At 43.2% G+C, this 15513-nt stretch overlaps 1 protein-coding gene across 2 annotated transcripts in view; it reads left to right on the plus strand.

The window, feature by feature from the left end:
* Positions 1–15513, plus strand: part of klhl2 (kelch-like family member 2) — a 116544-nt gene that overhangs the window by 15192 nt on the left and 85839 nt on the right. For both annotated transcript variants that reach the window (XM_085961977.1, XM_085961982.1), the window contains exons 2-4: positions 4182–4307; positions 7430–7536; positions 11629–11750. In XM_085961977.1, coding sequence (XP_085818103.1) covers positions 4182–4307; positions 7430–7536; positions 11629–11750 — 355 coding nt within the window. The remainder of the gene's footprint in view (positions 1–4181; positions 4308–7429; positions 7537–11628; positions 11751–15513) is intronic.

Here is a 15513-nt window from a genome sequence, read left to right on the forward strand (position 1 = left end):
GAGAAGTGGCAACCAGAAAATGGTGGATATCTTCAACAGTTTTATTTTCTATCTATGTTGATGGAAGAAGCTGCTGACCTCTCCTGGAAGTGAGGGTTGATTTTCTGGAAACACTTTAAGGATAATAATTACTGATAAGGGAATGTCTCAAATGTTAAGGGTTCTAAAAGCGGGTAAGCCCTGGGGTCCAAATGGCTTGTCCACATGCGTACTTAAGAAATGGCTGACAAAAACGGTCTCATGGGCGTCGTCATAGAATCATTAGAATCGGGAGTTGTACCAAAGGATTGGGGAGAAGGGAGCATTGCATCTATATTTCAAAAAGGGCCAAAGGACTGTTGTGGAAATTAGTCTGGTAAGCATGAAATTTGTTGTAGGTAAAATGTTGGAGGCTATCCTGAAGAAGGATATTGTGAAACATCAAGAGGGGTATGAAGTGATAACGGGCAAGTGGCAGGAAATTCCGAAGAGTGGAGTTTAGGCAGCTGAAAGCACTGCTGTGAAGAGAGGGGTGGACGCACAAGATGCCAGAGTCGGAAGAATGAAGAACTTATGTGGAGCAGGTGCGAGTGTTTTTAAACACGAGGATGAGAATTTTAATTTGGAGGTGTTCAGCTACTGGGAGCCAAAGTAGGTAAGTGAGGACAGAGTGATGAGCGAGTGGTACTGGGTGTGGGCTCAATATGGACAACAGAGTTTTGGATGGGTTGAAGTTTCAAACGGTGGAGGATGGGAGGCCAGCTAGAGAGCATTGGAGTCTGGAGGCGATAAAGGCATCAGTGAGGTTTTCAGTAGCAGATGGGCTGTGTTTCAGGGCGGGGGCAGGCAATGTCATGGAAGTGGAAGTAGGCAGTCTTTGTGATGGAGAGGACATGCGTTGGAAGGTTAGCATAGAGTTGAATAGGAAGCAGAGAGTATGAACAGTTGGTTCAGCCAGAGGCGCTGGATGGTATCAGTGGCAAGGGCACAGAATTTGTTACGGAGGTCAAAGACGATGGCTTTGGTCTTCCCAATGTTTAGCTGGAGGAAATTGCAGCTCATTGGCTGCCGGACAAGCAGTCCAATATCATAGAGGCAGTGGAATCTGACTCCTCATCTGTGGATTATGTTGTCAATGAGCACATAGATGAGGGGCCTAAAGATAGATCGTGGGGGACTCTGGAAAAAGATACTGGAGATGCATTGGAGAACCAAGCAAGGGCAGTTCCACCAAGTTGGACAAGGAGGGGAGGAGATGGTGTGGTCAAGCATGTCAAATGCTGCAGGGTAGAAGGGATGAGGAGGGATAATGTACTATGGTCAAAGTCACAGAGAATATCATTCATAACTTTGATTAGGGACATTTCAGTGTTGTGTGATGGTCGGAAACCTGATTTGGGGATTCAAACAGGAAGTTGCTGGAGAGATGGGCACGGATTTGGGAGGCGACATTGGAACTACAGGATATAATGCAGGAAAAGGACTAGGAGCTACTTGTAGGCAGATCATTGAAACCATCTGCACAGTGTAAATAAGGCAAGTAGGATCTTGGGCTGTGTAGCTGATAGAATAAAGTACAAATCATCGGATGTGATATTGCGCCTATACAGGACATTGGTTTGTCCCCATCTGGAATACTATATGTCATTCTAGTTACAGTACTATATTACAAGAAGGGCGCCATGGCAATGGGAAAGGTGCAGCACAGAGCCGGCTGTCTTGTACAGGAAACTTTGTGCTATCCGGAGGTTGAATGTCCGGCAACTTCGATCTAACGGCAGAAATCGGCAGCCGTTTTGGTTAGGTTTTTTTTCTTCTCCTAGCATTCTTTTCACAGGCAGGCTCTGGAAAGCGTCTTTGTCGCTTAGCAACAGCTTCAGAGACGCTTCCAAGCTACTGGGCCGAGCGTTTACAAGCTGTCGCTGAGCAACAGTGTTTGTGGTCAGATACGGCCGGCTCTAGAAAGTGTCTCTGTATCTTAGCAACAGCTTCAGAGACGCTTCCAAGCCACGGGCCGAGTGCTGACAAGCTGTTGCTAAGCAACAGTCTTTGTTGTCAGATACGGAGATGAAAAGCTCCTATCTGAAAACTTCCGGATAGACCAGCGTCAATGTTTTGAGGCAATGGCAGTAGCTCGGTCCCGTGGGTGCCGGATAGCACAAAGTTTCCTGTATCTGGTATCCGGCACCTAAGCTATAGAGACTGCAAAAGTTTAGTTTGGTTACACTAGAGAAGAAACGGAGAGGGGATTTTATTGATGTATCCAAGATCCTTAAGGTTATGGGCAAGCTGAACTATGAAAATCTATTGAGCATGGTCTCAAGAATGACAACAAGCTGACATGGGATGAGTTCAGATGAAAGAAGATAAATGGACAGATCAGATATAATTATTGCCCTACCCTATATATGAATGCATGACATGGTTTGCCCAGGGAGGTGATCAAGGCTTCTAACGTCAGTAATTTTAAGTGTTGAACAGGCATTTAGTGAGGAAAATCAATTGAGAGACATATAGGTAGTGAATGTTTTTTTTTCAACTCTTGAGATTTGCCAGATAGACCAAATGGTCTTTTCCAGTCCTGTATGTTCCTATATAAATGCACGCTCTTTACGTTTGCTATTCTGCACATTGCTGCTGCATCACTGGTGAAATTCTGAACGAAGGCCAGATTTTTCTCCAACACATCTCCAATTATTGCACTGCTACAACCTCAGGGTCTGCCGCAGATATTCTCTCTGGTACCGCAGTGCTGGCTGCTCCTGTAAGTCTTGTACATTCCTATGCTCCTATATAAAACAGCTCTTTGCTCTTTTGCACATCACTAGTGAAGTGCTGAATGAATGGCCAGATGTTTCTCTATCGGGTGGGTCACTTTCATGCATATTAGAGTGACCGTCTCAGAATGGCATTGGTGAAGTCCTGAGAAACGGTTGGCTGCATTTGATGTGTGGTCTTGAGTGGGAGAAAAATGGAGAATATTTTAGTGACTAGTGGAAAAATACACTTTAATGAAGGCATATGCTTTAAAGACTTAGATTCTCTTTATTCCATCGCCTCTGCCCCGGTCCAAACAAGAGGTCTTAAAAGTAGAAGTAAAAAATGCAATTTTACTTGTTATTTTATTGAACATGTGATAAAATAGGAAAATTGTGTATCGTTAAATTGAAACTCTTTGAAGTTGGGAATAACTGTATCCAAGTCTGGGTAATGGCCATACGACTAAACCCAAATAATTTGGTTATTCGGAGATAAAAACTGTTTCCTGCACTCCAGACACAACTTGCATTTATATAGCTCCTTTTTTAAAGTAGTAAAAATGTCCCAAGGCACTTCACAGGAGTGTTATCAGACAAAATTTGACTCCGAGCCACATAGAGATATTAGGACAGGTGACAAAAAGCTGGGTCAGAGAGGTAGGTTTTAAGGAGAGAGATTGAGAGGTGGAGGCTTGGGGCCTAGGCAGCTGAAGGCACAGCCGCCAATGGTGGAGTGATGAAAATCGGGGATGGGCAAGAGGCCAGAATTGGAGAAACGCAGAGATCTTGTAGGGTTGTACACTTACCAACTAGTTCAGTGCTCTGGATTCTGCTATGCAGTTATGGGCTATTTAGTCAGGTTATTTTCAGAGGTTTCAGCTAAATCTAGAAACTTGTAAAGGGGCGCTGGTCCTGTATTTGAGAATTTTCTGACTCCATTACACCATGTTGACTGCTGCAACACAAACTTTTACTTTGCAGTTTTTACACTTTCCGCACTTGTGTGTAATATATAAAGTGTTTAAAGTTTTCTGCCATAGTAGGTAATGTCACTAATCGATCATGATACACCCACCTTTTGTGTATAGTACTTCATTGGCTGTTGAGCGCTTTGGGACCTCCGGTGGTCATGAAAGGCGCTATATAAATGCAAGCCTTTCTCTCATGTTTTGTTTACTTCATTTTCATTCTTTCCAAGAATTTAAAAAAATATATGAAATCAATCCTTACAAAATGAGACTGCGTAACTATATGGAGGGCTAGCTGGAGCATTGTAGTCTGCTGAAGATGCATATAATTACCAATTTTAATTGTTTGCCAGGACTGGTTGTAGTGCCCTCAAGGTGTTGGTCGATTTAATGGGACTAAAGCTAACTAAATAGTCACGTTTCATCTATTACGGACCTGCCCTGATGGATATTTAATCCTCAATTTTGCTTACAGGTGCACAAAATTATGCCAACATAAACGCCACGATCTAAAGGATGATGTTTCTGAGAAGCAGTGTCCAATTACTGTGAATCCTCGTCATATGAAAAAAGCTTTCAAAGTTATGAATGAACTGAGAAGGTATGACCTAATTTATCCTCTCTATGGCAACTAGTCTCTGTGTCCATTGTAGTGTCTTGGGGTTTGAAACGAATATTTTACTGACTGTAACAGCAAGTTGCTGCTTGCAATTCTATATTTTTCTTAAGTTTCCCCACAGTAGGTAATCTGCTGCCAGATTTACAGCGAGTTACTGGTGCACAAGCACAGTCCTGGAGATGTCTCTCTTATTTTTACTTGCCCCTTCCTATGGCACCTACTCGATGTTTCACTGAAGGTCAGGAACTTTCTGGGAGAATCAACTCACTGTCTGCCACTTTGGTGATATTTGGCATCCCAGCAGTTGCCAAGTAAACATTATTTATCAGCAATACTGTGCTAAGTCCTCATTAGTGTAGTGGTACGTATCCCCACTTGTCGCGCGTGAAACCGGGTTTAATTCCCCGACGGAGAGAAGCAACGTTTTTTTGGGGATATTAAGGAAATCAAGGGATATGGGGATAGTGCGGGAAGGTAGTTGAGGTAGAAGATCAGCCATGATCTTATTGAATGGTGGAGAAGGCTCGAAGGGCCAAATAGTCTACTCCTGCTCCTATTCCTTATGTTCTTAGCAATGTTCCCGCAGCTGTCTGAAGCTCCCGTGCAGGCTGCTTGCTGGTTTCTCGGCGGAAAAACCGTGCATGTGCAGAAGTTTGAATGGGCCAAAAAAAAGTTACAGGTAACATTGGTTCTTATGTTTTCATTTTTTTTCCTTCCCCAGTTTATAGCAACTTATTTTATCCGGAGTATACTACGTTGTGGTGGTTTTCCACAGCCTGTATTCATGATCCCATTGGCCTCTTCAGTATTACAAAGTATTTACAACACAGAAACAGGCCTGGCACCTTCCCGTGCAAGTGCAGGATATATAACACCTGCCCCTATACCTTCCTCCTTCCCACTGTCCAGGGCCCCAAACACCCCTTCCAGGTGAAACAGCGATTTACTTGTACTTCCAGCATTTTCTGTTGTTATTTCGGATTTCCAGCATCTGCAGTATTTTGCTATCGTACAGAAACAGGCCATTCGGCTTAACCGGTTTTAGCCAGTGTTTATGCTCCACATGGGCCTCCTCCAACCCTTCTTCATCCAACCCCATCAACATATCCTTCTATTCCTTTCTCCCTCATATGCTTATCTCGCAACCCTTTAAATACATCGATGCTGTTCGCCTCAGCTGCTCCCTGTGGTAGCGAGTTCCACATTCTAACCACTCTGGGTAAAGAAGTTTCTCTTGAATTCCCGATTGGATTTATTAGTGACTGTCTTGTATTTATGGCCCCTAGTTCTGATCTCTCCCGCATGTGGGAACATCTTCTCTACGTCTACCCTATCAAACCCTTTCATAGGCTTCAACATCTCGATCAGGTCACCCCTTCGTCTTCTCTTTCTAGAGAAAAGAGCCCAGCCTGTTCAGTCTTTCCTGATAGTTGTAACCTCTCCGTTCTGGTATTATTCCAGTAAATCTTTTTTGCACCTTCTCCAGTGCCTCTGTCCTTTTTTATAATATGGAGACCAGAATTGTTCACAGTACCCCAAGTGTGGTCTAACCAAGGTTCTAGGAATGAACCCCAGTGCTTTGTTTGCTCTTTTTTATGGTGTTATTAACCTGCGTCGTTACTTTTAATGATTTGTGAATCTATACCCGTAGATCCCTTTGTTCCTTTACCCCATTTAGACTCTTATTTTCCAAAGTATGTGGCCTTCTTATTCTTCCTACCAAAATGTACTACCTCACACTTGTCGATATTGAAGTTCATTTGCCAATTACACGTCCATTCTGCTAGTTTATTAATGTCTTCCTGTATTTTGTCGCAGTCCTGTGTATTAACTGCACCTCCCCAATTTGGTGTCATCCGCACATTTTGAAATTGTACTTCCGATTCCCGAGTAGTGATGGGAACAAATCCAAATTACGTCTCTGGTAGTATATAACTGAATATATTTATACGGTGAGCACTTTCTAACTGTGATTAGTTTTTTAAAAATGGGTTTATTCAAAAAAAAAAGTTTTCGAAATATTTCCAAAGTTCTGTTGCCTTTTTTGTGGGAGAGGAAATTTTATGTTGACCATGGTGAGGTTTGTTGCTAGAGTCTGCAACACCTCTCCAATTTTTCCACTTACAACCTTGGGGTCTACCTTGCATATTCTCTCGGGTACAGCAGTGTTGGTCATTCCCGTAAGCTATTTATTCTTTTTTGCTGTTCTGCACATCACTAGTGAAATGCTGAATGAAGGCCAGATGTTTTTCCATGGGGAGGGTCACTTTCATGCATGTTACAGTGACTATCTCAGAGTGGTATTGGTGAAGTCCTGGGAAAAGGTTGGCTTCACTTTGTATATGGTCTTGAGTGGGAGAAAAATAGAGAAAATCTCAGTGGAAAAATGCACCGTTTTAAAGGCTCAGATTCTCTCTCTTTCATTCCCCCCAACCCTCCTGGGGGAAAACGAGAGTTCTTTAAAGTACAAGAGAAAAATATAGTTTTTCTTGTTACTTTATTGAGCATTGGGTATGATCTGAAAATTGGGAATCATTAAATTGAGCATCTTAAGGGTGTGCCCGTACCGCTTCAGATCTAATCATACAATGGCATTACCTGGAGGTGTAACAGCAGGACTCCCCTGTGATTTGAAATGCCCCTTTTTACATGCCCTGAAGTGCACCTCCCCAGTCTGTTCAAAGGTTGACTGAGAAGTGCTTTGTGAAATGAGGCCAACTATGAATTATTAAGCTGCATATTTTCACAGGCAGAAAGTGGACATGTAGAGCAAATTCAAATGGGGGTGGGGTGGGGAAATAATATAATATATATGTATAGATAATAGAATACGTGCCCTGTCCCTTTTATGGACCGACTTGTTTTTGGCGTAACTTTCTTTCTAGACAACGTCTGATTGCAATACCCAGTCTTCTGAATTTTTAGCTTAACATTCCAGGCCAAACTTTGAAAGCTCCCAAACATGGGTTTTCCCTTCCTTTCTGTTCATTCTGACTCGGGAAGCAGAAGGATGGTGTCAGGCTCAGTGACGAGCAAAGCGGGTATAGCATTAGGTTTAATGCTGAATGTTTCCTTCAAATAATCTTCTCTCTGCTCTTTTGCAGTCAGAACCTTTTGTGTGATGTAACACTTGTAGCTGAAGATACTGAGATTCTAGCACACAGAGTCGTTCTGGCAGCCTGCAGTCCATACTTCCACGCAATGTTTACAGGTATTGTAGTACCAGTAGTTTCATATATCTGTATCTATTTATGTGTATTAATAATATATGTATGTATATGTAGAAAAATGAATGGTTAGAGAGCAGCGTAGTGCTGTTGATTGGGGATCCAGCCCTCTGCTGCACTTCGCTACAAAGTTGTACCTGTGATTTCCTCTCATGGTGAATTTCCAACCTTATTGACGCGTGAATGGAATTTTGATATTTCCCCAAAGGGAGGAGAAATTGGAAGGCAAGTTAATACAAACCGCTCTGATGCACCTTCTTGGCAGCTGGCTCAGAAGTAGCAGAAATCACTCTCTGATCTTGTCTGTGATGCCCTCCGTAATCAATCATCATAGATGTGCTTTTTAGCAAGTGTTACATGAGCATTCAGGAATGGGAGCCCTCGCTGATTTTTTATCTCTTCCCCCCCCCCCCCCCCCCCCCCACCCCGTCCAGGGTGCCAACTGCTCCTCCAGCTGAGATTAGCTGACTCAAACACGCAGGTTGTAATTTTTTTACACAGACGGTAACAGAACAGTAAGTAACCACAAGCAAATGGCGAGATGCTTAAATTGATTGTAAATATTTTGCTTCTATAATTTCCAGTTGAAAGGTCTGGTTCTGAATTACAGAAGTTTGTAATTACGTTTTCCTTCACCATGAATCCTGTTTTAGACATTGTGTTTTTTAAGTTCATGACTTTCAATGAGCATGCACTGCCCCCCAAAAGCCCCCTGCTGTTTGTTCGTAGTACTGCAGTTGCCTGAAGGATTGAATAAATAAGTAACATTGTGGAGTATTCTTCCACAGGAGGCTAACTTTGCTTTTAGAGGATATATTTTGAAACTCATTATAGAAAACACTACTGTCTGCCTGCAGTGTTTGCTCAGCTGTACCCTTGGGCTGAATTCCATCTAGGAATTGGAAGAAGAATTGTATACACATAGTTATTTAGGAAACTTTCATTTGTGTACAACTGCATTTTGTTGTAAGTCTCATGAGCCTAAATAGACCAGTTGAGATGGGAGTTTGCACCAAAACAAATATTTTACCAAGTTAAGCTACACTATTGGAAGTCCAACATTGATGTGTGCCTTGATGTCTCGCATGTTGCGTATCCGACCTCAGTTGTACTACTGGAGGAAGGGCAGCACAGAGCGTCCAGTATTTCTTCACAAGGGGCAAAGGAGAGTTGCCTTGCGTGACCCTTGCACACTTGGTGGCTTTCCAGAGCTGATTTGTGAGAAGACCCAGAAAAAAAGAAAAGAAGGGAGAAAATAAAAAGAAATCTGTTTCTTCAGGATTTTTAATTTAATATTTGTGATACCAATTTGCTACGGGTGGTTGAGGCTTCTGTACAACTGCAATGTGGCTTTGCATGCAATAAATGTGGTTGGGCATTTATATGTAATTTGTTTTGAGATTTGTTTTTAATGGTGATTTTTGTTTTAGTTAATTAAACCCATACTGCAGTTGCATCCTTTTGGTTATTTAACATTGCTGATGCCCAATGTATTAACTATTTCCCAGTTTGGCTGAATGGTTTACATCGTTATTCAACACTCACTAGTTGAGGTTTGTCGATGGTTACTGTGAAGCTCATAAATACGCACTAATTTAGTACCTTCAATTGTTACAAATAATGCCGGAGTTGGAACTGTCAGGCACAGGTCTGGTACATGCAATTAGAGCATTTGATATTGTGCATGTTTATCTTTAAACAACCAATGCTTTTTGTATGTTTTTAAAAAAAATGTTGGCAGGTACTCTTAATTAAATGAGAATTCTGTAATCCTGATGACATCTCAAGCAGTCATTTAGTGTGGTAACTGACTTTGCCAAGAAAGTATGTTACCTCAACTATATAACCTTTTTGTGGTATTCAATTTTATTTAATGGTTATCCTGGTACAATTTTGTAGTTAAACACAAGAGAGCCAGGTGTTTCAGATTGCCTTTGGGGTAGGGAAAGTTTACCAGATGGTGCCCAGTATTGGAGTACGCTTCTGTTAATGGATCCGAGTTTGAATTTGAATCTAGTCAGGCCGAAGGAATTAAAGTATTTTTTTCTGGCAGGATGGTCGCTAAAACTTGTGTGATTTGAAGCCAGTTTCTAATGGGTGTGAAGCCACACAACATTAAAAAACTGCTCATGATTTGGCACTAAATTGGCAATGCCACTTGACCATATGGCTGGCTGGTAGGGAGAAAAAGCATACTGGTGCAAAGGGATGTTCTTCTGAGGGTGGGGTCGAGGCACACTGTTGGGCAAGAAGAGAGACTGATTTCCTCTGCATCGGACCCACACTATACCTGATCCAGAAGTGCTCCGTGCTAATACAGGGAATGCTTCCATTTAAGTCACCACTTGCCAGGACTGAGCTTTCCTCTCTCTGAACACAAAATAGTATTGCTTTCAGAATGAAAATGTTACAAGTGACACCTGCGTGTTTTTTTTTTTACATTGATAGACGTCAAATGATTTCTTTGATGTTTTGATTGGTCGGTTTTGTATGATAGTTAAGTATTTGTGAAATTAGTTTGTGACAGTCACCTGATCATTTAAAAAGTTCTCCATGCCTATTATTTTTAAATAGTTCTGATTACCTACGCTGCCATGTAATTGTAAATATTATACTGAAGGGTGAAAATAGCAAAATCACAAGACAGTTTATAATTTACACTGTTTCCTGGAAGAGAAATAAATCCATTTTTAAGTTTGGTCTGAGGTTATGTTGCAATTCTTGAGATTTAATGTATAGAAAGCAGCTAATAAAAGCACATTCTGTTTATAATCCAATTCACGTACACTGGCAAGAAGTGTAATGTGTGGGAATTTGTGTTGGATTTTGAAATTTGTGCTCTCAGAATGCTATTATATTTTCTATAATGAGCAGTTAAAAAGGGCAATGAAATAATTTTATTTTGGTGGTCAACCCAGTCTATTGGAGGCCCAGTACTTTGTTTTATGGAGCAGTGAGGCATGGCTCTATACTTGAGATTCTCGTGCCAAGGAACAGAGGATGAGAAATATACATGAGCTATCTAACTGCTATTGCAGTAGATACATACTTCAAAACAATGATCGGAGGAAGTGTGTAAATTACTTTTGACATTAGTTGGTATGGAGTCGATAAATTATGCAACATGAAGAATGCACATTGGACTGCTTCTTAGACTATAGGAGCATATTATATGATTGCAAAAGTTCTCGGCAACATGTTGTAGTCTGAGTTATTTTGATTCCCCCCGCGCCACCCCCTGCCCCCGCCCCCACCCCCCGCCAAGCGTTGCTGTATAACAATCGGCAATGGGGAAACCTGGCTGATTTTTCACCTCTCTAACCCAGGGGCATGGAACTCAACTGCAGTTCCCTACTGACACAAATCGTGCCATTCATGTAGAAATGAATTGTGAAATATACTGGGCGGCCTGCTGGTGGTGCTGTCCAGGGAGAGTATAAATACTCTGGCACGGGCCCAGCTTGCTCGGACATTTTGTAAACCGGAACTAGTGAAGGATAACTAGACTTCCATGTTGTGAAACAGTTGATTAAAGCCTTGTTTGATACTCTGACCAAGTGCCTAGTAGTTTTCTTACGTCACCTACCACCAGCCCAGCTGAGACCAATGAACTCGACACAAATTGGGTTTCAAACCAGAAATTTCTCTGTCTGACTGGCTCAACCCCTCACTGGATAAACATTGTGAAACATCAGTGCTCCACACCACCCCCTGCCCTCTTTCTCTCCCCCCCCCCCCCCCCCCCCCCGCACTCTCAACGAAAAGGAAATCTAACCAAATTATTTTCTGACAGAATACACACAAGTGTAGCAACTGCAACCCTCGTGGTAGGAGAAGGAGACACATGCTGCAGCAGCTAAACAAGGCAGATACCCAGAAGAGATGTGGAAAACAGCAACAGGATGCCACATTTTTCTAGTTAGAAATGTTACATGTCCAGGGGAAGTAAAACACATTTTAAAAAGGCAAAGTTTCACTTAAAATATAGGTGATAAATAAATATGCCCTATAAGCATAAAGATTTCATGACTTTGTCTGACAGAAAGATGGACAGATGACATGCTTTTATTTTTCAGGTGAAATGAGTGAGAGTAAAGCAAAGAGAGTTCGCATAAAGGAAGTCGACAGCTGGACATTGAACATTCTTATTGATTATGTTTACACAGCTGAAATTCAGGTTACGGAAGAGAACGTACAGGTACTGTGAGTAGATCATGTTGTTTAATATCAAATGAGCAGTAATTATGAGAGTAGACTTGCACCTGTTGGAACCTTTGAAGTGACTGCAGTCTAATGATAGTAAGGCCTGTGTAGTCTGATTGCTAAACCAATTTTCAGAGTTGCTGGCTATTTGATGGTTAACCTGTTGTCTAAGTGTGTGTGTGTGTGTGTGTATATATGTGTATGTGCTTATGTATTATATTATGCTTATATATTATGTGTGTATATTAATTTGTGTGGCTATATATATATATATATATATATAATATATATCTCAAAATATGACAACGTTTGAAGAGATGTTGAAATCAAGATTATGCCTTAACTAGGCTGTAGTCTCCCAAAATCAAATTAACTATGTGCTAAAGTGGACATGATCTGTTTCCCCCGTGGCTTAGTGCTGAGCTATATATGTCCAAAACCCAGGTTTGTGCTAAATTAGCTGATTTCAGCTGGGGCTGCAGTTGGACAGTACAGCTGGCATCAATTGCTCCTATGCCAGAGAGATGGAAAAGCAGTAAGAATTTCTGCTGGAAAGTATGGCTGTGTGAATGTTGGGTGAGGACTGGCTGGGGCTCAGCTGTGATACCCCCTGATGGTCGAAAAGCTGATGGGGGCACAACAATTGGCATCAGCACTCTGGTTAGGAAGGGGAAAATCAGCGAGAGCAGTGTTATCCAATAGAAATTGCTGAGCAGCGACAGGTGTTGCTCTGGTGACATTGTTTTAACCATATGCACTAATTTTAGTAGAAAACACCTTACATACACTCACATAATTGTGTTGTGTGGCACTACCACCGTGCTAAACGGGATAGATTCAGAACAGATTTAGCAGCTCAAAACTGGGCATCTATGAGGCGCTGTGGGCCATCAGCAGCCGCAGAATTATATTCCACCAAAATCTGTATCCTCAAGGCCCGGCATATCCCTCACTCAACCATTACCGTCAAGCCAGGGGACCAACCCTGGTTGAATAAGGAATGCAGAAGAGCATGCCAGGAGCAGCAGCAGGCGTACCTAAAAATGTGGTACCAACCTGGGAAAGCTGCAACACAGGACTACATGCATGCTATAGACAGAGCTAAGCGATCTCACAATCAACAGATCAGATCAAAGCTCTGCAGTCCTGCCACATCCAGTCGTGATGGTGGTGGACCATTAAACAACTAACGGGAGGAGGAGGCTCCATGAATATCCCCATCCTCAATGATGGTGGCGCCCAGCACGTGTGTGGAAAAGACAAAGCTGAAGCGTTTGCAACCATCTTCAGCCAGAAGTGCCGAGTGGATGATCCATATCGGCCTCTTCCTGAGGTCCCCACCATCACAGAAGCCGGCCATCAGCCAATTTGATTCACTCCACGTGATATCAAGAAACGGCTGAGCGCACTGGTTACAGCAAAGACTGTGGGCCCCGACAACATCCCGGCTGTCGTGCTGAAGACTTGTGCTCCAGAACTAGCCGCGCCTCTAGCCAAAGTTGTTCCAGTACAACTATAACACTGGCATCTATCTGACAATGTGGAAAACTGCCAGGTATGTCCTGTCCACAAAAAGCAGGACAAATCCAACCCAGCCAATTACCGCTCCATCAGTCTACTCTCAATCATCAGCAAAGTGATGGAAAGTTTGGGTTCCGCCAGGACCACTCCGCTCCCGACCTCATTACAGCCTTGGTCCAAACATGGACAAAAGAGCTGAATTCCAGAAGTGAGGTGAGAGTTGCTGCCCTTGAAATCAAGGCAGCACCTGACCGAGTGTGGCTTCAAGGAGCCCTAGTAAAACTGAAATCAATGGGAATCCGGTGGTGGGGGTGGGGGAACTCTCCACTGGCTGGAGTCATACGTAGCACAAAGGAAGATGGTTGTGGTGGTTGGAGGTCAATCATCACAGCCCCAGGACATCACTGCAGGAGTTCCTCAGAGCAGTGTCCTAGGCCCAACCATCTTCAGCTGCTTCATCAATGACTTTCCCTCCCTAATGTCAGAAATGGGGATGTTCGCTGATGACTGCACAATGTTCAGTGCCGTTCGCAACTCCTCAGATAATGAAGCAGTCCATGCCCACATGCAGCAAGACCTGGACGACATTCAGGCTTGGGCTGATAAGTGGCAGGTAACATTCATGCCACACAAGTGCCAGGCAATGACTATCTCCAACAAGCGAGTATCTAACCACTGCCCCTTGACATTCAACGGCATATCCCCCACCATCAATATCCTGGGGGTCCCCATTGACCAGAAACTTAACTGGATCAGCCACATAAATACTGTGGCAAAAGAGCAGGTCAGAGGCTGGGTATTCTGTGGCGAGTGTCTCACCTCCTGACTCCCCAAAGCCTTTGCACCATCTACAAGGCACAAGTCAGGAGTGTGATGGAATACTCTCCATTTGCCTGGATGAGTATGGCTCCAACAACACTCAAGAAGCTCGATACCATCCAAGACAAAGCAGCCCGCTTGATTGACACCCCATCCACCACCTTCAACATTCACTCCCTCCAGCACCGGCATACCGTGGCTGTAGTGTGTACCATCTACAAGATGCACTGCAGCAACTTGCCAAGGCTTCTTCAGCAGCACCTCCCAAACCTGCGACCTCTACCACCTAGAAGGACAAGGGCAGAAGGCGCATGGGAACACCATCACCTCCAAGTTCCCCTCCATGTCACACACCATCTTGACTTAGAAGTATATCGCCGTTCCTTCATCGTCGCTGGGTCAAAATAAAGGAACTCTCTCCCTAACAGCGCTGTGGGAGTACCTTCACCACACTGACTGCAGCGGTTCAAGAAGGCAGCTCACCACCACCTTCTCGAGGGCAACTAGGGATGGGCAATAAATGCTGGCCTTGCCAGCAATGCCCACATCCCACGAGCGAATAATAAAAAAAAAAAGTAAGTTAAGTGTACTTCACATATGTATACTTATACTCAACACGTGCATGTTAAGTAAAGAACTCGCAACCATCAAAAAGCTCTTGCACATTGCTTTTTGTCTTGCCCATACCCCTGTGCTCACTGACCTACATTGGCTGCCGGTAAAGCAACGCCTCGATTTTAAAATTCTCCACTTTCTGCCACTCCCTATCTCTGTAATCTCCTCCCAGCCCTACAACCCTTTGAGATATCTGTGCTCCTCCAATTCTGGCCTCTTGAGCATACTCTATTTTAATCTCTCGACCATTGGTGGCCGTGCCAAGGCCCTAAGCTCTGGAATTCCCTCCCTAAACCTCTCGGCCTGTCTACCTCTCTTTCCTCCTTTAAAGTTGCTCCTTAAAATCTGCACTCATCTTATGCGGCTCGGTGTCAAATTTTGTCGGATAACGCTCTTGTGAAGCGCCTTGGGACATTTTACTACGTTAAAGGCGCTATACAGGAAACTCGATCTAACGGCAAAAATCAGGAGCCGTTTTCTGTAAGTTTTTTTCGATGTCGTTCTTTTTTTTTTCCAGCCAGCCACTGCAAGGTCTGTAGCTATAGCAACAGCTTCAGCTACAGACGCTTGCAGCTGCAGCCGACTCTTTAGAAGCTGTTGCTAAGCAAGTGTTTGTTGTCAGATACGGAGATGAAAACCTCCGTATGCTTCAACATTAACTTTGTATGTCTGGCAGTTTTGATAGATCGGCAACACGCTGGTCCCGTCAGTGCCGGATATATCAAAGTTTCCTGTATAAGTACAAGTTGTTGTTGTCACTTTACCAGCAAATACACAAAAAGGTTAAAGTGCACATGCATATA

This window comes from Somniosus microcephalus, chromosome 2 (genome assembly GCF_052327205.1).
Source record: "Somniosus microcephalus isolate GS21.2 chromosome 2, FLI_Smic_1.0, whole genome shotgun sequence".
Taxonomy (NCBI): Eukaryota; Metazoa; Chordata; class Chondrichthyes; order Squaliformes; family Somniosidae; genus Somniosus; species Somniosus microcephalus.